The 22,287-nt window shown below is 40.5% G+C and overlaps 2 protein-coding genes across 2 annotated transcripts in view; one reads left to right on the top strand and one right to left on the bottom strand.

Annotated features, from left to right (window-relative positions):
- LOC129829507 (sortilin-like) overlaps positions 1-17,692 on the top strand; it is a 35,445-nt gene extending 17,753 nt beyond the window's left edge. Inside the window, exons 11-19 of the mRNA XM_055891229.1 lie at positions 2,715-2,924; positions 9,426-9,594; positions 9,960-10,150; positions 10,357-10,546; positions 11,017-11,133; positions 11,356-11,467; positions 11,850-11,962; positions 15,966-16,089; positions 16,290-17,692. Coding sequence (XP_055747204.1) covers positions 2,715-2,924; positions 9,426-9,594; positions 9,960-10,150; positions 10,357-10,546; positions 11,017-11,133; positions 11,356-11,467; positions 11,850-11,962; positions 15,966-16,089; positions 16,290-16,304 — 1,241 coding nt within the window. The 3' untranslated portion in view covers positions 16,305-17,692. The remainder of the gene's footprint in view (positions 1-2,714; positions 2,925-9,425; positions 9,595-9,959; positions 10,151-10,356; positions 10,547-11,016; positions 11,134-11,355; positions 11,468-11,849; positions 11,963-15,965; positions 16,090-16,289) is intronic.
- A 1,787-nt stretch (positions 17,693-19,479) lies between these two features.
- Positions 19,480-22,235, bottom strand: LOC129829514 (neugrin-like). The gene is made up of 4 exons (XM_055891242.1): positions 21,697-22,235; positions 21,280-21,321; positions 20,981-21,115; positions 19,480-20,018 (listed from the first exon to the last, which is right to left on the bottom strand). The coding sequence occupies exons 1-4, from the start codon at positions 21,732-21,734 to the stop codon at positions 19,862-19,864; spliced, it is 372 nt and encodes a 123-aa protein (XP_055747217.1). The 5' UTR covers positions 21,735-22,235; the 3' UTR covers positions 19,480-19,861.
- Positions 22,236-22,287: the final 52 nt, after the last annotated feature.

Genomic DNA, 22,287 nt, shown 5'->3' with positions numbered 1-22,287 from the left:
CGTCGAGCCACGGAGCGGGAGGGGAGGACCGAGCCGGCCTGGAGGATAGGGGACATAGAGAGTCAAAGGATGCAGAAAGGGAGGAGAGGAGGGTTGAGGAGGCAGAATCAGGAGATAGGTTGGAGAAGGTTTGGGCAGAGGGAAGAGATGATAGGATGGAAGAGGAGAGAGTAGCGGGGGAGAGAGAGCGAAGGTTGGGACGGCGCGATACCATCCGAGTAGGGGCAGTGTGGGAAGTGTTGGATGAGAGCGAGAGGGAAAAGGATACAAGGTAGTGGTCGGAGACTTGGAGGGGAGTTGCAATGAGGTTAGTGGAAGAACAGCATCTAGTAAAGATGAGGTCAAGCGTATTGCCTGCCTTGTGAGTAGGGGGGGAAGGTGAGAGGGTGAGGTCAAAAGAGGAGAGGAGTGGAAAGGAGGCAGAGAGGAATGAGTCAAAGGTAGACATGGGGAGGTTAAAGTCACCCAGAACTGTGAGGTGAGCCGTCCTCAGGAAAGGAGCTTATCAAGGCATCAAGCTCATTGATGAACTCTCCAAGGGAACCTGGAGGGCGATAAATGATAAGGATGTTAAGCTTGAAAGGGCTGGTAACTGTGACAGCATGGAATTCAAAGGAGGCGATAGACAGATGGGTAAGGGGAGAAAGAGAGAATGACCACTTGGGAGAGATGAGGATCCCGGTGCCACCACCCCGCTGACCAGAAGCTCTCGGGGTGTGCGAGAACACGTGGGCAGACGAAGAGAGAGCAGTAGGAGTAGCAGTGTTATCTGTGGTGAGCCATGTTTCCGTCAGTGCCAAGAAGTCGAGGGACGCATAGGCTGAGATGAGCTCTGCCTTGTTGGCCGCGGATCGGCAGTTCCAGAGGCTACCGGAGACCTGGAACTCCACGTGGGTCGTGCGGGCTGGGACCACCAGGTTAGGGTGGGCGCGGCCACGCGGTGTGAAGCGTTTGTATGGTCTGTGCAGAGAGGAGAGAACAGGGATAGACAGACACATAGTTGACAGGCTACAGAAGAGGCTACACTAAAGCAAAGGAGATTAGAATGACAAGTGGGCTACACGTCTCGAATGTTCAGAAAGTTAAGCTTACGTTGCAAAAAATAAAAAAAATAAAAAAATAAAAGTAAAATAAAAGATCTGATTGACTAAAATGATATAGTACTGCTGGCTGGTGAAGTAGCCTGGCTAGCAGTGGCTGCGTTGTTGAAAGTGAAGCTGGCTAGGTGACCTCGACAATTTCTCTAAATTTCTCTAAACTACACAATTATCATGGATACAAGGACAGCAAAGACAACTAGCTAACACTACGCTAATCAAGTCGTTCCGTTGTAATGTAAGTTTCTACAGTGCTGCTATTCGGTAGAAGTTGGCTAGCTAGCAGTGTTAGCTAGCAGTGTTGGCTAGGTAGGAGGACGGCAGCGCGGCAGGCGAAAATAGCTGGCTAGCTAACCGATAATTACTCAAAGCTACACAATTATCTTAGATGCAAAGAAAACTATGTAGCTAGCTAACACTACACAAATCAAGTCGTTCCGTTGTAATGTAATCGTTTCTACAGTGCTGCTAATCGGTACATGTACACAGCCAATCTGTAAATAGCACACCCAACTACCTCATCCCCATATTGTTATTTATCCTCTTGCTCTTTTGCACCCCATCATCATCATCTGTACATCGAACACTCCAGTATTAATACTAAATTGTAATTATTTTTGCCTCTGGGGCCTATTTATTGCCTACCTCCCTACTCTTCTACATTTGCACACACTGTACATCAATAGAAAAATATTTTCTTTTCTTTTGTGTTATTGACTGTACGTTTGTTTATGTGTAACTCTGTTGTTGTCTGTGTCGCACTTCTTTGCTTTATCTTGGCCAGGTCGCAATTGTAAATGAGAACTTGTTTTCAACTGGCCTACCTGGTTAAATAAAGGTGAAATATACAAAAATGTATTTATATGGACAGTGAAGCTACAACTTTTAGTCTCTTTACACCAGTATTTGGGATTTGTTTCATATGAGGCGACAGTACAGAATGTCACCTTTATTTTAGGGTATTTTCATGCATATTTGTTTTACTGTTTAGAAATGAAAGCACTTTATGTATCTAGTCCCCCCATTTTTGAAGATGTTATAAGTATATGGACAAATTCACTTGTGTGCATTATAATGTAGTCAAAAGTGTAGTATTTGGTCTCATTTTCCTAGCATACAATGACTACATGTACGCCCAATAGAAATGGATGGTAAATAATGTATTGTGTCATTTTGGAGTCAATTTTATTGTAAATAAGAATAAAATATGTTTCTGAACACTTCTACATTTTAAAGTGGATGCTACCATGATTTTAGTGAGAATAATGAGTGAAAGTTACAGGGGTACAGATCATACCCACAAGACATGCTAACCTCTCAGTATGACCAATAACGGGGGGAGGATAGCAGTATTTTTTTTGGTGGTGTGTGATCCTTGTTCTTACTTTAATACACTATACTATAAGTGGATTTGTCCAAATACTTATTCAAATGGAGGGACAAGATGCACAAAAGATGCATAAAGTGCTTTAATTTCTGTACTGTCGCCTCATGAAATATTTGATCGAAAATCCAAAATGCTGGAGTATAGAGACAAATAATACATTAAAAAATAGCTTCACTGTCCAAATAAATACGTAGGGGAGTGTAAATATCTCTTGTTGTATTGTTGTCCAGATGGCTCGGTGCAGTCCGTGGTGTCCTTCGACCAGGGAGGGGAATGGGTGCCCCTGCAGAAGCCTGCCAACACCAAGTGTGACTCCACAGCCAAAGACCCCGACGAGTGCAGTCTCCACATCCACGCAGCTTACAGCACAGCTATGAAGCTGAATGTCCCCATGCTGCCTCTCAGTGAACCAAACGCTGTAGGACTCATCATGGCTCACGGTAAATGGCACACATCTCCTTACTCATTCACCTGTTCATGACTGTGTCAATTTGACTAAGGAAAGAAAACGGCAGGTCGTTGTGCCAGAGTCATTATCCATTACAATTATATATATATATATATATATATATATATATAATGTCATTATCCATTACAATTATATATATATGTCATTATCCATTACAATAACATATATATGTCATTATCCATTACAATAACATATATATGTCATTATCCATTACAATAACATATATATGTCATTATCCATTACAATAACATATATATGGCATTATCCATTACAATAACAAATATATGGCATTATCCATTACAATAACAAATATATGGCATTATCCATTACAATAATATATATGGCATTATCCATTACAATAATATATATGGCATTATCCATTACAATAATATATATATATGGCATTATCCATTACAATAATATATATATATGGCATTATCCATTACAATAATATATATATATGGCATTATCCATTACAATAATATATATATATGGCATTATCCATTACAATAATATATATATATATGGCATTATCCATTACAATAACATATATATGGCATTATCCATTACAATAACATATATATGGCATTATCCATTACAATAACATATATATGTCATTATCCATTACAATAACATATATATGTCATTATCCATTACAATAACATATATATGTCATTATCCATTACAATAACATATATATGGCATTATCCATTACAATAACAAATATATGGCATTATCCATTACAATAATATATATGGCATTATCCATTACAATAATATATATGGCATTATCCATTACAATAATATATATGGCATTATCCATTACAATAATATATATATATGGCATTATCCATTACAATAATATATATATATGGCATTATCCATTACAATAATATATATATATGGCATTATCCATTACAATAATATATATATATATATATGGCATTATCCATTACAATAACATATATATGTCATTATCCATTACAATAACATATATATGTCATTATCCATTACAATAACATATATATGGCATTATCCATTACAATAACAAATATATGGCATTATCCATTACAATAATATATATGGCATTATCCATTACAATAATATATATGGCATTATCCATTACAATAATATATATATATGGCATTATCCATTACAATAATATATATATATGGCATTATCCATTACAATAATATATATATATGGCATTATCCATTACAATAATATATATATATGGCATTATCCATTACAATAATATATATATATATATGGCATTATCCATTACAATAATATATATATATATATATGGCATTATCCATTACAATAATATATATATATATATATATATGGCATTATCCATTACAATAATATATATATATATATATATATGGCATTATCCATTACAATAATATATATATATATATATGGCATTATCCATTACAATAATATATATATATATATATGGCATTATCCATTACAATAATATATATATATATATATGGCATTATCCATTACAATAATATATATATATATATGGCATTATCCATTACAATAATATATATATATATATGGCATTATCCATTACAATAATATATATATATGGCATTATCCATTACAATAATATATATATATGGCATTATCCATTACAATAATATATATATATATATATGGCATTATCCATTACAATAATATATATATATGGCATTATCCATTACAATAATATATATATATATGGCATTATCCATTACAATAATATATATATATATGGCATTATCCATTACAATAATATATATATATATGGCATTATCCATTACAATAATATATATATATATGGCATTATCCATTACAATAATATATATATATATGGCATTATCCATTACAATAATATATATATATATGGCATTATCCATTACAATAATATATATATATATGGCATTATCCATTACAATAATATATATATATATGGCATTATCCATTACAATAATATATATATATGGCATTATCCATTACAATAATATATATATATGGCATTATCCATTACAATAATATATATATATGGCATTATCCATTACAGTAATATATATGGCATTATCCATTACCGTAATATATATGGCATTATCCATTACCGTAATATATATGGCATTATCCATTACCGTAATATATATGGCATTATCCATTACCGTAATATATATGGCATTATCCATTACCGTAATATATATGGCATTATCCATTACCGTAATATATATGGCATTATCCATTACCGTAATATATATGGCATTATCCATTACCGTAATATATATGGCATTATCCATTACCGTAATATATATGGCATTATCCATTACCGTAATATATATGGCATTATCCATTACCGTAATATATATGGCATTATCCATTACCGTAATATATATGGCATTATCCATTACCGTAATATATATGGCATTATCCATTACCGTAATATATATGGCATTATCCATTACCGTAATATATATGGCATTATCCATTACCGTAATATATATGGCATTATCCATTACCGTAATATATATGGCATTATCCATTACCGTAATATATATGGCATTATCCATTACCGTAATATATATGGCATTATCCATTACCGTAATATATATGGCATTATCCATTACCGTAATATATATGGCATTATCCATTACCATAATATATATGGCATTATCCATTACCATAATATATATGGCATTATCCATTACCATAATATATATGGCATTATCCATTACCATAATATATATGGCATTATCCATTACCATAATATATATGGCATTATCCATTACCGTAATATATATGGCATTATCCATTACCGTAATATATATGGCATTATCCATTACCGTAATATATATGGCATTATCCATTACCGTAATATATATGGCATTATCCATTACCGTAATATATATGGCATTATCCATTACCGTAATATATATGGCATTATCCATTACCGTAATATATATGGCATTATCCATTACCGTAATATATATATATGGCATTATCCATTACCGTAATATATATATATGGCATTATCCATTACCGTAATATATATATATGGCATTATCCATTACCGTAATATATATATATGGCATTATCCATTACCGTAATATATATATATGGCATTATCCATTACCGTAATATATATATATGGCATTATCCATTACCGTAATATATATATATATGGCATTATCCATTACCGTAATATATATATATATGGCATTATCCATTACCGTAATATATATATATATGGCATTATCCATTACCGTAATATATATATATATGGCATTATCCATTACCGTAATATATATATATATGGCATTATCCATTACCGTAATATATATATATATGGCATTATCCATTACCGTAATATATATATATATGGCATTATCCATTACCGTAATATATATATATATGGCATTATCCATTACCGTAATATATATATATATATGGCATTATCCATTACCGTAATATATATATATATATGGCATTATCCATTACCGTAATATATATATATATATGGCATTATCCATTACCGTAATATATATATATATATGGCATTATCCATTACCGTAATATATATATATATATGGCATTATCCATTACAGTAATATATATATATATATGGCATTATCCATTACAGTAATATATATATATGGCATTATCCATTACAGTAATATATATATATGGCATTATCCATTACAGTAATATATATATATGGCATTATCCATTACAGTAATATATATATATGGCATTATCCATTACAGTAATATATATATATGGCATTATCCATTACAGTAATATATATATATATGGCATTATCCATTACAGTAATATATATATATATGGCATTATCCATTACAGTAATATATATATATATGGCATTATCCATTACAGTAATATATATATATATATGGCATTATCCATTACAGTAATATATATATATATATGGCATTATCCATTACAGTAATATATATATATATATGGCATTATCCATTACAGTAATATATATATATATATGGCATTATCCATTACAGTAATATATATATATATATGGCATTATCCATTACAGTAATATATATATATATATGGCATTATCCATTACAGTAATATATATATATATATGGCATTATCCATTACAGTAATATATATATATATATGGCATTATCCATTACAGTAATATATATATATATATGGCATTATCCATTACAGTAATATATATATATATATGGCATTATCCATTACAGTAATATATATATATATATGGCATTATCCATTACAGTAATATATATATATATATGGCATTATCCATTACAGTAATATATATATATATATGGCATTATCCATTACAGTAATATATATATATATATATGGCATTATCCATTACAGTAATATATATATATATGGCATTATCCATTACAGTAATATATATATATGGCATTATCCATTACAGTAATATATATATATGGCATTATCCATTACAGTAATATATATATATGGCATTATCCATTACAGTAATATATATATATGGCATTATCCATTACAGTAATATATATATATGGCATTATCCATTACAGTAATATATATATATGGCATTATCCATTACAGTAATATATATATATGGCATTATCCATTACAGTAATATATATATATGGCATTATCCACTACAGTAATATATATATATGGCATTATCCACTACAGTAATATATATATGGCATTATCCACTACAGTAATATATATATGGCATTATCCATGACAGTAATATATATATATGGCATTATCCATGACAGTAATATATATATATGGCATTATCCATGACAGTAATATATATATATGGCATTACAATAATATATATATATTCCATTACAATAATATATATATATGGCATTATCCACGACAATATATATATATGGCATTATCCACGACAATATATATATATGGCATTATCCACGACAATATATATATATGGCATTATCCACGACAATATATATATATATGGCATTATCCACGACAATATATATATATGGCATTATCCACGACAATATATATATATGGCATTATCCACGACAATATATATATATGGCATTATCCACGACAATATATATATATGGCATTATCCACGACAATATATATATATGGCATTATCCACGACAATAATATATATATGGCATTATCCACGACAATAATATATATATGGCATTATCCACGACAATAATATATATATGGCATTATCCACGACAATAATATATATATGGCATTATCCACGACAATAATATATATATGGCATTATCCACGACAATAATATATATATGGCATTATCCATGACAATAACATATATATGGCATTATCCATGACAATAACATATATATGGCATTATCCATGACAATAACATATATATGGCATTATCCATGACAATAACATATATATGGCATTATCCATGACAATAATATATATATGGCATTATCCATGACAATAATATATATATGGCATTATCCATGACAATAATATATATATGGCATTATCCATGACAATAATATATATATGGCATTATCCATGACAATAATATATATATGGCATTATCCATGACAATAATATATATATGGCATTATCCATGACAATAATATATATATGGCATTATCCATGACAATAATATATATATGGCATTATCCATGACAATAATATATATATGGCATTATCCATGACAATAATATATATATGGCATTATCCATGACAATAATATATATATGGCATTATCCATGACAATAATATATATGGCATTATCCATGACAATAATATATATGGCATTATCCATGACAATTGTTAGGTGGGCGGAGCAGGTGAACCCATGTGCAGACTTAGACTAGGAGACAGGGATAAGGTAACTAAGGTATTTGTTGAAAAGTTGGGGGGGGTAGATGGGGTGCAGGCCAGGGGAATCTCGGGCGCATAGCAGGGAACTGAGGCTGGGGCAAGGGGAAGCTCGGGCGTGTAGCAGGGAACTGAGGCTGGGGCCAGGGGAAGCTCGGGCGTGTAGCAGGGAACTGAGGCTGGGGCCAGGGGAAGCTCGGGCGTGTAGCAGGGAACTGAGGCTGGGGCCAGGGGAAGCTCGGGCGTGTAGCTGGGAACTGAGGCTGGGGCCAGGGGAAGCTCGGGTGTGTAGCAGGGAACTGGGGCCAGGGGAAGCTCGGGTGTGTAGCAGGGAACTGAGGCTGGGGCCATGGGAAGCTCGGGCGGGTAGCAGGGAGTTTTTCCTTCCAGGTCAAATTGTGCTGAAGGTTTCCCATATAATGTAATTTAAAGGGTCAGTCTGGGATTGGTTCATTTATTTATTTTTTTACTTAAAAATATGATATACTGTATAGCCATTGATTCTTGAAGAATATAACTTGTAAATGCCTCATGGGCATAGACGACCTACACCTTGCTGTCACTTTTTACTTGACCTCTGACCCCCTAACCCTCAGGGAGTGTGGGCGATGCCATCTCTGTGATGAAGCCTGACGTATTCGTGTCAGATGATGGAGGTTACACCTGGCTGCAGGCCCTGGAGGGACCTCACCACTATGCCATCCTGGACTCTGGTGGACTCCTGGTGGCCGTGGAACACTCTACTCAGCCCATCAAAGACATCAAGTACGTCTGTGTGTCAAAAGAAGGGCTCTGTTCTAAGTAGTGTACTATATAGGAAAAGGAAGGGCTCTGTGTTAAAAGTAGTGAACTATATAGGAAAAGGAAGGGCTCTGTGTTAAAAGTAGTGAACTATATAGTGAATAGGTCAGGGAGTCATTTCAGAGGGCGAGGCGACGCAGGTAGCCTGGATCCCAGTCTCAGCCTATTCTGCTGTAAGACAAGACTGGTATCCAGGCTAGAATGCAGAGGCCTAAAAAAAGATGAAAGAACTGAAACATCTGATAGGACTTCCGTAGAAAACCACGTTACGATTTAACACACCCCGTGGCAAATGTTCTGACTTACGGTAATGTGTTCTTTCCTGTCAGGTTTTCCACAGACGAGGGCCAGTGCTGGCACGTTCACCAGTTCACTAGCGATCCCATCCACTTCTCAGGGCTAGCGGCGGAGCCGGGGGCGAGGTCTATGAACGTCAGTGTCTGGGGCTACAGAGACGCTCTGCTCAGTCAGTACTGGGTATCAGTCACCGTCGACTTCAGAGAGCTGCTCACTAGAACCTGTGAGTACCAGGATATACAACTGAACACTTCACACTACTTAGCCAACCTGAGCTGCACTGTATTGGCCTGGTTATGCATCCGCATAACCAGTCTAAAGGAAACTGATGTAATATAGATGGGACTGACTGGGGTTCAAACCTGGTTCTCTTACACCTCAAAGAGCTGTGTTAGCCTGCTGAGCTAAAGCCTCATGTCTGTTTCTCAGGTGAGGACCAGGACTACGTGCAGTGGCTGGCACACTCTGATGACATCAGCGACCCTAACGACGGCTGCATGCTGGGTTATAAGGAGAAGTTACTGCGTCTCAGGAAGGCCTCGGTCTGCTGGAATGGACGGGACTATGAGGTCAACAAGCAACCCACCCCCTGCTCCTGCACCCTGGATGACTTCATGTGGTCAGTGGTTCAATTACTTCAACTGTTGTTTGTAAACTGTAAATCCATGAGCATATTGCAGTATTGTAATGGAGAATAGATTCAACTAGATTAGAATAGATTCAACTAGATTAGAATAGATTCAACTAGATTAGAATAGATTCAACTAGATTAGAATAGATTCAACTAGATTAGAATAGATTCAACTAGATTAGAATAGATTCAACTAGATTAGAATAGATTCAACTAGATTAGAATAGATTCAACTAGATTAGAATAGATTCAACTAGATTTAGATTCAACTAGGATAGAATAGATAAAACCAGATTAGTATAGATTAGCTTCATTTATTTTGTTCAGGTCAGCACATTAGAAACATACAAACAATTCACAATGTTGTCTGTCCCGGTCTATCCCTCCCTCCCTCCTGCTCTGTCTCTGTCCCTGTCTCTCTGTCCCTGGCTAACCTGTTCCACGCTGCCCCCCTTTAGTGACTTTGGATACTATCGTAAAGAGAACAGCTCTGAGTGTGTGGAGCAGCCGGACCTGAAGGGCCACCTTCTGGAGTTCTGTCTGCAAGGCAAGGAGGAGCTGCTGCAGACCAGAGGGTAAGGCTTTAGTCTCTGTTCCAACCTGGGTCTCCTGTGCATAACGAGACCGTGTTAGCCCACTGAGTGAAAGCCTAGGCATTAGCTTGGGGAGCTAACGCAAGCCTTCAAAGTCTCAGACAAAGCTACTCATCACACAAGTGTGGCTCACCAAACCACCTCCATGAAGATGCTCTCTTTGTGACCATGACTGACCACTAACCATGTCCTCTTGGTCCACAGCTATAGGAAGATCCCTGGGGATAAGTGTGAGGGAGGAACACAGCCGGAGAGAAAAGAGATAGACCTCAGTAAGAGGTGTGTCAGTGATCTGCTGGGACCTCAGGAACTACTGGTTAGTAGAAATATATATGTGTTAGTGAATCTCATTGGTCGTGGTCTACGATGGACCATAATCCATTGGTAGTCTGGTGAGTTTTGACTCCACCCCTAGCAGAAAAGCTGTCATTTACATCCAGTTGAATTGCGTCATAATGACGTTCTATCAACCAGTTTAGCCTGCTGGGGGTGGAGTCAAAACTCCCCAGACTACCAATGGATCTCATTGGTCCTGTTATGCAATGACTGACCACTGCATAACATGACTATGGAGGTGATGCTGCATCACTGTCAGTAGTAATGTTAACATGACTTATTTCTGTAAGTCTTACTCTACTCTCTCTTTCTCTCTCTCTCTCTCTCTCTCTCTCTCTCTCTGTATCTCTCCGCTCCTACAGATGGATGGCCATCTGTCCAGCTCTGCACCCATCATAGTGACTGTTTTAATCATTATGCTGCTCGCAATCGTAGCTGGGGTCCTCATCGTCAAGAAGTATGTCTGCGGTGGCAGGTCGGTAGAGCTGTTTTATGATTCATTATGTTTTAAATCAGGACAGTAGAGCTGTTTTTATGATTCATTATGTGGTTTTAGATCAAGAGAGTAAACTCTTCCAAGGAATGTACTGTATGTCCAGTTGTAGCCAAGTATACATTTGGAAAGTATTCAGACTACTTGACTTTTTCCACATTTTGTTACGTTACAGCCTTATTCTAAAATTGATTAAATAAATAAAATCCTCATCAATCTACACACAACTCCATAATGACAAAGTGAAAACAGGTTTTTAGATTTTTTACAAATGTATAAATAATAATACCTTATTTACATACAGTGGGGCAAAAAAGTATTTAGTCAGCCACCAATTGTGCAAGTTCTCCCACTTAAAAAGATGAGAGGCCAGAAAATCACATTGTAGGATTTTTAATGAATTTATTTGCAAATTATGGTGGAAAATAAGTATTTGGTCACCTACAAACAAGCAAGATTTCTGCCTCTCACAGACCTGTAACTTCTTCTTTAAGAGGCTCCTCTGTCCTCCACTCGTTACCTGTATTAATGGCACCTGTTTGAACTTGTTATCAGTATAAAAGACACCTGTCCACAACCTCAAACAGTCACACTCAACTCCACTATGGCCAAGACCAAAGAGCTGTCAAAGGACACCAGAAACAAAATTGTAGACCTGCACCAGGCTGGGAAGACTGAATCTGCAATAGGTAAGCAGCTTGGTTTGAAGAAATCAACTGTGTGAGCAATTATTAGGAAATGGAAGACATACAAGACCACTGATAATCTCCCTCGATCTGGGGCTCCACGCAAGATCTCACCCCGTGGGGTCAAAATGATCACAAGAACGGTGAGCAAAAATCCCAGAACCACACGGGGGGACCTAGTGAATGACCTGCAGAGAGCTGGGACCAAAGTAACAAAGCCTACCATCAGTAACACACTACGCCGCCAGGGACTCAAATCCTGCAGTGCCAGACGTGTCCCCCTGCTTAAGCCAGTACATGTCCAGGCCCGTCTGAAGTTTGCTAGAGAGCATTTGGATGATCCAGAAGAAGATTGGGAGAATGTCAGATGAAACCAAAATACACTGCTCAAAAAAAATAAAGGGAACACTTGAACAACACAATGTAACTCCAAGTCAATCACACTTCTGTGAAATCAAACTGTCCACTTAGGAAGCAACACTGATTGACAATAAATTTCACATGCTGTTGTGCAAATGGAATAGACAAAAGATGGAAATTATAGGCAATTAGCAAGACACCCCCAAAAAAGGAATGGTTCTGCAGGTGGTGACCACAGACAACTTCTCAGTTCCTATGCTTCCTGGCTGATGTTTTGGTCACTTTTGAATGCTGGCTGTGCTCTCACTCTAGTGGTAGCATGAGACGGAGTCTACAACCCACACAAGTGGCTCAGGTAGTGCAGTTCATCCAGGATGGCACCAATGCGAGCTGTGGCAAAAATGTTTGCTGTGTCTGTCAGCGTAGTGTCCAGAGCATGGAGGTGCTACCAGGAGACAGGCCAGTACATCAGGAGACGTGGAGGAGGCCGTAGGAGGGCAACAACCCAGCAGCAGGACCGCTACCTCCGCCTTTGTGCAAGGAGGTGCACTGCCAGATCCCTGCAAAATGACCTCCAGCAGGCCACAAATGTGCATGTGTCTGCTCAAACGGTCAGAAACAGACTCCATGAGGGTGGTATGAGGGCCCGACGTCCACAGGTGGGGGTTGTGCTTACAGCCCGGCACCGTGCAGGGCGTTTGGCATTTGCCAGAGAACACCAAGATTGGCAAATTCGCCACTGGCGCCCTGTGCTCTTCACAGATGAAAGCAGGTTCACACTGAGCACATGAGCACATGTGACAGACGTGACAGAGTCTGGAGACGCCGTGGAGAACGTTCTGCTGCCTGCAACATCCTCCAGCATGACCGGTTTGGCGGTGGGTCAGTCATGGTGTGGGGTGGCATTTCTTTGGTAGCCTGACTGCCATTAGGTACCGAGATGAGATCCTCAGACCCCTTGTGAGACCATATGCTGACACATGCACATTTGTGGCCTGCTGGAGGTCATTTTGCAGGGCTCTGGCATTGCACCTCCTTGCACAAAGGCGGAGGTAGTGGCCCTGCTGCTGGGTTGTTGCCCTCCTACGGCCTCCTCCACGTCTCCTGATGTACTTGCCTGTCTCCTGGTAGCGCCTCCATGCTCTGGACACTACGCTGACAGACACAGCAAACTTTTTTGCCACAGCTCGCATTGATGTGCCATCCTGGATGAGCTGCACTACCTGAGCCACTTGTGTGGGTTGTAGACTCCGTCTCATGCTACCACTAGAGTGACAGCACCGCCAGCATTCAAAAGTGACCAAAACATCAGCCAGGAAGCATAGGAACTGAGAAGTGGTCTGTGGTCACCACCTGCAGAATCACTCCTGTTTTGGTGGTGTCTTACTAATTGCCTGTAATTTCCACCTTTTGTCTATTCCATTTGCACAACAGCATGTGAAATTTATTGTCAATCAGTGTTGCTTCCTAAGTGTACAGTTTGATTTCATAGAAGTGTGATTGACTTGGAGTTATATTGTGTTGTTTAAGTGTTCCCTTTATTTTTTTGAGCAGTGTATAACTTTTTGGCAAAAACTCAACTCGTCGTGTTTGGAGGACAAAGAATGCTGAGTTGCATCCAAAGAACACCATACCTACTGTGAAGCATGGAAGCATGCATCTTCAATGCCCTTGCATTGAAGATGAAACGTGGCTGGGTCTTTCAGCATGACAATGATCCCAAACACACAGGCCGGGCAATGAAGGAGTGGCTTCGTAAGAAGCATTTCAAGGTCCTGGAGTGGCCTAGCCAGTCTCCAGATCCCAACCCCATAGAAAATCTTTGGAGGGATTTGAAAGTCCGTGTTGCCCAGCAACAGCCCCAAAACATCACTGCTCTAGAGGAGATCTGCATGGAGGAATGGGCCAAAATACCAGCAACAGTGTGTGAAGACTAAGTGGGAGAACTTGCCTAATTGGTGGCTGACTAAATACTTTTTTGCCCCACTGTAGGTATTCAGACCCTTTGCTACGAGACTCGAAATTGAGCTCAGGTGCATCCTGTTTCCATTGATCATCCTTGATGTTTCTACAATTTGATTTGAGTCCACCTGTGGTTAATTCAATTGATTGGACATGATTTGGAAAGGCACATACCTGTCTATATAAGGTCCAACAGTTGACAGTGCATGTCAGAGTAAAAACCAGGTCATGTGGTTCGACGGAATTGTCCGTAGAGCTCTGAGACAGAATTGTATCGAGGCACAGATCTGAGGAAGGGTACCAAAACAAGATTATCTGGTCTGATGAAAGCAAGATTGAACTCTTTGGCCTGAATGCCAAGTGTCACACCTGGAGGAAAATTGGCACCATCCCTTTGGTGAAACAAGGTGGTGGCAGCATTATGCTGTGGGGATGTTTTTCAGTGGCAGGGACTGGGAGACTAGTCAGGATTGAGGGGAAAGATGAATGGAGCAAAGTACAGAGATCCTTGATGAAAACCTGCTCAGACTGGGGTGAAGGGAGAAACTCCCCCAATACAGGTGTGCCAAGCTTGTAGCGTCATACCCAAGAAGACTCGAGGCTGTAATTCAACAAAGTACTTATAAAGGGTCTGAATACTTATGTAAATATGATATTTCAGTTTTGTATTTTTTATACATTTTACAAACATTTATAAAAACCTTTTTTGCATTGTCATTATGGGGTATTGTGTGTAGATTGATGAGGGGGGGGGGGACATATTTAATAAATTTTAGAACAAGGCTGTAAAAAGTAAAGGGATACTGTACATCCACAAAGAAGTGCAAAGAGGCTGATCAGTAGTTTAAGAGAGCTGTAGAGGGCTTCTAATGATCCGAGCTATTCTGAGCCGAGCTATACTAAGCCAGTTTAGTTTCTGGCACAACAATCGTGTTTTAAGGGTCTCAGTGTATCTGTGTTTTGATTGGCTCCCCCAGGTTCCTGGTACACAGCTACTCTGTCCTACAGCAGCAGGCCGAGGCCCAGGGAGTAGACGAACCCCTAGACAGCAACCACACTCAGGCCAGCAACATGGCCGACTTCCACGACGATTCAGACGAGGTAATGTTACCATAGAAACACTTACACGTCCTTTTTATTTGGTTATTTGTGTGGCCTTAGCACGTATTAAACAGATGCAATATAGGTCAATACTTAGGTAGGGCGAATGGCTGTCTTTCCATTGCCTCAGTGTTTTCTCCAGTCCTTTCTGTGAAAAGTCCACTTTCATAGAAATGTTTTTGTTCTCTGTGCTTCTGTAGGATCTTCTGGAGTAACAGGTTGAACATGCAGCTCCCAAGAGGACCTTCTCGTCTCCTGTCTGTCCTATACAACCCAGAGACTCCTGCAGCTACAAGGGGAATCTAGTCTCCTGTCTGTCCTTTACAACCCAGAGACTCCTGCAGCTACAAGGGGAATCTAGTCTCCTGTCTGTCCTTTACAACCCAGAGACTCCTGCAGCTACAAGGGGAATCTAGTCTCCTGTCTGTCCTTTACAACCCAGAGACTCCTGCAGCTACAAGGGGAATCTAGTCTCCTGTCTGTCCTTTACAACCCAGAGACTCCTGCAGCTACAAGGGGAATCTAGTCTCTTGTCTGTCCTGAGGCTCACTGCTCTACATCGAAGAACACGTTTCTTCTATCTGTACAACCAGAGGCTCGCTGCTGCTGCTCTCTCCTTCGCCTCCTGCTACTTCCTCCTTCCCTCCCTCTAACCCCTGACCTTCCAGCGCCTGGCGGAGAGTTGTTCTAGTGCAGCTCTCATCATGTGATCTGAGTGAGACACAGCCAGAATTCAGCAGGAGAGCAGTGGTGTTGTGGGTGATTTAAAAATAATAATAATAATAATAATATTCTCCAAGTTCCTTTTCTGTTGGAACGGAATGATGTGATGGTTCTGGACTGCTGGTGAATCTGGAATCATGGAACTGCTGTTTTAGAAGCTGTTTTATGGTCATTGGGAGTTTCTCTTAATATCTACTGTAGCTAGACTCTTCAAACAAGTGAATGTACACAGCACCATGACATTACGGGTTATTCATGCCTCTCCCATTGCTTGGGACTGGGGATCTTGGGAAATATTACGTATACGTTTCTATTGAAGACCTGTCCTTTTTCCCCCTCCCCTGCATTTACATAAAGATTTCTCATTGATGTGATTTGGGGTTGGGACTATGGTAAATAGGTTGCAGTTGGTTACTGTGGCTTGGTAAAATTATTCTACCAAGCCACCCTATTCTTAACTATTTTTTTAACTCTTTTGCCTAAATGATAAGATGCAAGTGGAAATATTTTATAAGCATTTAAAGTTGGATAGCAATAACATGTTAAGATCCACTGTATCAACACGCTAAGCTTTCATAGCTGGAATCAACCTCTAAAGGGACGAAATCCTAACGTGATAAATTTGTACCTAACTCAAACATTCACCTCCTAAATCATGCATTGATGTCAATGGTGTGAAAATTAGTTTTTTTTTTTATATCTCAAGTTAAGATTTGGCTATATTGGAACAATAGAATAAGTCTATCTAAATGTTGTATGCAGTTGTGACTGCCTAAAGCTGTAAAAAACATCTGTTTGAGTCAGAGGGGGGAAATGTAGTATAACAAATAGCTATTGGCCTCATGCCTCATTTCTCTAAATAAATGATGCTTATGTTTAATATAGTGAGCTAATCCTACACTGGTGAAAGTAGTGTGAAGGATGGACTATAGGAATCTATCGACGTAAACACAGGCGCTAAGAGCACATTTTTAGAAATGTAGTAATTTCCAGAGATCTGGACATCTTTGACGAAGCCATTTTGTTAGAAGAAATAGTTTTTTAAGCTAACAACGTTGCATGGATGTCCAGGCGTTCTGCCACTGGCGTGCCTGTTTTCGGTGTGTAGAACACACCTCTGTCTGTATGTACTGTACGCTCGTATCTGAATATGATGAGCTGATACTACTGAATCACACATTTTATTATGGTCACCACATTACCTGAAAAATGTCATTGACTTAAGTTTCACCTAGACTAGGGTCATTCTAGCCTCGGAAGGCCATTTGGAACGATGGCCTTAGAATGACCTGTCTCCCAACTGGGAGTATACACCTGACAGGCCGTTTCTATTTGTTCCTAATACTATAGTCAGATACAATCTGTTTTTAGAATAATAAATGTACAGTAGAAGCTAAATGACCAGTGCTTGAATGTTGAAAAACAAGACGGTTGATAGCTTCCCATTTGAACTAGGTTACTTTAAATACTGTGGAGTCACATGTTCTCTCTCTCTCAATAGTTTGCTTTTTTAAAACATTTGTTGTGCAATCCTTTCCTCTTCCTATCTCTTCTGGTGTCTTATACGTCCCTTTTACATGGTGGACTTTTATTTATTTAGAATGATCTGATTGATTCTGAGTGCAGTAATGTAACTTATTGTGTGGATAGTTATCTAAATCACATTTTATTGGTCACATACACAAATGCTTGTAAAGTGTCTAGTATGGGGGTAGGGTCTGTCTAGTAGCGGCGGGGTAGGGTCTGTCTAGTAGCCGGGGGGGGGGGGGGAGGGGGTAGGGTCTGTCTAGTAGCGGGGGGGGGGGGGGGGGATAGGGTCTGTCTAGTAGCGGGGGGGGATAGGGTCTGTCTAGTAGCGGGTGGGGGGGGATAGGGTCTGTCTAGTAGCGGGTGGGGGGGGGTAGGGTCTGTCTAGTAGCGGGTGGGGGGGGGTAGGGTCTGTCTAGTAGCGGGGGGGGGGGGTAGGGTCTGTCTAGTAGCGGGGGGGGGGTAGGGTCTGTCTAGTAGCGGGGGGGGGTAGGGTCTGTCTAGTAGCGGGGGGGGGTAGGGTCTGTCTAGAAGCGGGGGGGAGGGGGGTAGGGTCTGTCTAGTAGCGGGGGGGGGGTAGGGTCTGTCTAGTAGCGGGGGGGGGTAGGGTCTGTCTAGTAGGGGGGGGGGGGGGGCTGTCTAGGAGGGGGGTGGGGTCTGTGCCTTCCCAACGAGTGGCGAGTGTATGTACTGCCTGTTTAGATGTTTCTAAGTATCAGATCTGTCTGTGTATCCTTACCACACGTTGTCAATGACACCCCATGATTGGCTAACTACAGTAAGAGCAATGTTAATAACAATTCCATTCCAAGAATTCAAACCAATAAGACATTACATGGTGACCTACAATACCAACTACCCTGTTGTTTTGTAGAATAGTCCTCAGACTTCTCCTCTACCCATAATGCAATGGAAACAACATAACCCAATTTAATTTTACTCCCTGATCATGCAATACAGCTTCATTTGTCCATTGTGAAACAGACAAATGCAATGTTTCATCCAACCTATATTTGGTTTGTACATTACTATACCCACATTTGCACAGGTTGGAAAGAATTGGCGAAATCTCAATTGGCAGAGTCAAGCCAACACGTACTGTAGCTGCTGAAACGCTAGGAAGACACTTGTTCTGAATGATTCATTCATGAAGGTTTTATGTATTGAGATTTGAAAGGTGACATCTATTACATTTTAAAATGGCTGTATAAAGTAATAATACAACGTGAGAAAGTTCTGGAATCGTTACATCTTTGTATCTGCTGTGTAGTTCAATATATTTGAGGTGATTTTGCTTTGGGTTATTGGCTAATAAATCAACTTGTTCCTTTAAGTTTTCTGCTCATATATATTGCATAAGAGTAGATTTTATTTTGTTAACGTTCAGAAAAACAACTTGATACAAGAATGTAAAATCAAACTTTAACAGATAAATGTGGCATTATCAGTAATTGTCATCTTTAAATAAAGTTAGCATATTACTACATTACAGAGAAATCATCAAAATATAAACATCTGAACTTCAGATTCTGTACAGGAAGTTTCCCTCAGAAGAAAATAACAATTTTCCATAATGTACCACAGGCCAGGGCTTTGTAGACTGCATTAGTGCCTCCAGTTCTTCCTCTGATAACGCCGTTCCATCCCATCTCTCCATCTGCTCGTCTTTCTCCTCCTCTCTCTAGAGTTCTCTTGTCCTGAGGTGCGTCTGCTGTGCAGGGCGGGTACGGTTGAGAGCGGGTGGGTAATGAGGCCGCAGGAGCAGGGCTGTTTCCAATAGTCATGGGTCTAGGGCAATCCTCCCCTCCCTGGGTATCAGACTCTGGCTGGTCAGGAGGACCAAGGCACCGGTGCCACTTCCTTTGGGTGGCATGGCTGGTGTGCTACTACTGCTGTCCAGAGCCAGGCAGCTGCCGCCTACCCCGTCCCACCTCCACCCCCAGGAAGGACCCGCCGCCTACCCCGTCCCACCTCCACCCCCAGGAAGGACCCGCCGCCTACCCCGTCCCACCTCCACCCCCAGGAAGGACCCGCCGCCTACCCCGTCCCACCTCCACCCCCAGGAAGGACCCGCCGCCTACCCCGTCCCACCTCCACCCCCAGGAAGGACCCGCCGCCTACCCTGTCCCACCTCCACCCCCAGGAAGGACCCGCCGCCTACCCTGTCCCACCTCCACCCCCAGGAAGGACCCGCCGCCTACCCTGTCCCACCTCCACCCCCAGGAAGGACCCGCCGCCTACCCTGTCCCACCTCCACCCCCAGGAAGGACCCGCCGCCTACCCTGTCCCACCTCCACCCCCAGGAAGGACCCGCCGCCTACCCTGTCCCACCTCCACCCCCAGGAAGGACCCGCCGCCTACCCTGTCCCACCTCCACCCCCAGGAAGGACCCGCCGCCTACCCTGTCCCACCTCCACCCCCAGGAAGGACCCGCCGCCTACCCTGTCCCACCTCCACCCCCAGGAAGGACCCGCCGCCTACCCTGTCCCACCTCCACCCCCAGGAAGGACCCGCCGCCTACCCTGTCCCACCTCCACCCCCAGGAAGGACCCGCCGCCTACCCTGTCCCACCTCCACCCCCAGGAAGGACCCGCCGCCTACCCTGTCCCACCTCCACCCCCAGGAAGGACCCGCCGCCTACCCTGTCCCACCTCCACCCCCAGGAAGGACCCGCCGAGGAAGATCTGAGGAAGATGTCACGATGTCACGATGGAAAGAGAAGCCCTCGGCCATATGGTCAACGGTCCATTCCTCTGGTAGCTTCTGCTTCAGATACCTGGGGTGAGTCATTGGTGTGGTCAGTCGTTGAGGCAAAACATTCACAAAGATGCAGATAGAAATGTAAGAAATAAAGTTAACATGACTCCCTCTTCTACCTGACAGACAATCAAACATGTCATACACATTACATTTCTTTCTGACTATTTAGTAACATTTCACCTGATCTGCTGCATGGTGTCCCAGCTCAGTCTCCTCTCTTCACTGAAAACAGGGAAGGTGACAGTCGGCATTAGGCCTAGAGTGTGTGGAGTGATGACTTGATAAATATGATATTATCTTAAATGCAGTGTGGAACGATCACTGACAGGGTGAAAGTGGCTAGTGTACCATGTAAGCTACCATTGTGGCAGTGCTTTTAACCAGCACATCATGTCATTCCGCTACAGTAACGGGTATCCTACAGTAGGATAGGCACCCTTCAATAGCCTGGTGGTCCCAGATATCTTTGCATCGCCAACTGTCTCGCGGTGGTTGTCAGAATGGCCACTTAAACAGATGTGGGACCAGGCTATGCCTATGATTCAGTTTTAGGATAGATGTTTCTCAACTGAGCCCAGCTGGGACCTTGTCACCTACATCACCCATATCTTCTTTAAACCTCTCCTCCCTCCCATTTGTCTTTGTGGGCCGAGGCCCTGTGTGTCTGCCTCTGTTTTATCCAGGCATCGCTGCTTGCATGTAGACACTGTGCCAAGCCTGGAGGCTATTAGGGAGACCTGAAGGCTCACCACTGGTTACCAGACACTACTTGAATAAAACTCTAAATCGGGCTGATTTTTATTTATTTTTTCTCCCCCTGGTCTTCTATTCAGTCAGATCTAGCTAAAAAGGTAACCTAACAGAAATAACCACAATGCAATGGAAAGTAACCTTGGCTAGTATACAGAACCGAACGCCTTAGCTATCTAGATGCATACTCCTTTCCGCTAACTTACATCCATTTAACATATCACCACGTGTTCAACCACAACCAGGTGTCTAACTAACATGGATAGACAGAATTAACCATTTTATTCACCCAAATAAGATTCTCCTACTAGACCAGATATAATTTGCTTAAAAATATCTGGCTATGCCTGCTTATCTCGTGGAAACTGTGGCACTTCCGCAAACATTCTAGTCGCCAGTCCCAAACACAGCCTACATCTGCACACACTGCCACCTACT

The sequence above is a fragment of the Salvelinus fontinalis genome, chromosome 31 (genome assembly GCF_029448725.1).
Source record: "Salvelinus fontinalis isolate EN_2023a chromosome 31, ASM2944872v1, whole genome shotgun sequence".
Classification (NCBI taxonomy): Eukaryota; Metazoa; Chordata; class Actinopteri; order Salmoniformes; family Salmonidae; genus Salvelinus; species Salvelinus fontinalis.
This window is presented reverse-complemented; position numbering and strand designations above follow the sequence as displayed.

What these genes read in the sequence shown, in the direction of transcription:
- LOC129829514 (XM_055891242.1), bottom strand. Translation starts at nt 21,734, where the DNA reads ATGGGAGGGAGGAGAGGTTTAAAGAAGATATGGGTGAT. An exon ending in TTAAAGAAGATATGGGTGAT is followed by an intron (nt 21,322 to 21,696) that starts GTAGGTGACAAG and finishes CCCTGTTTTCAG; the next exon opens with TGAAGAGAGGAGACTGAGCT. An exon ending in GACACCATGCAGCAGATCAG is followed by an intron (nt 21,116 to 21,279) that starts GTGAAATGTTAC and finishes GACTCACCCCAG; the next exon opens with GTATCTGAAGCAGAAGCTAC.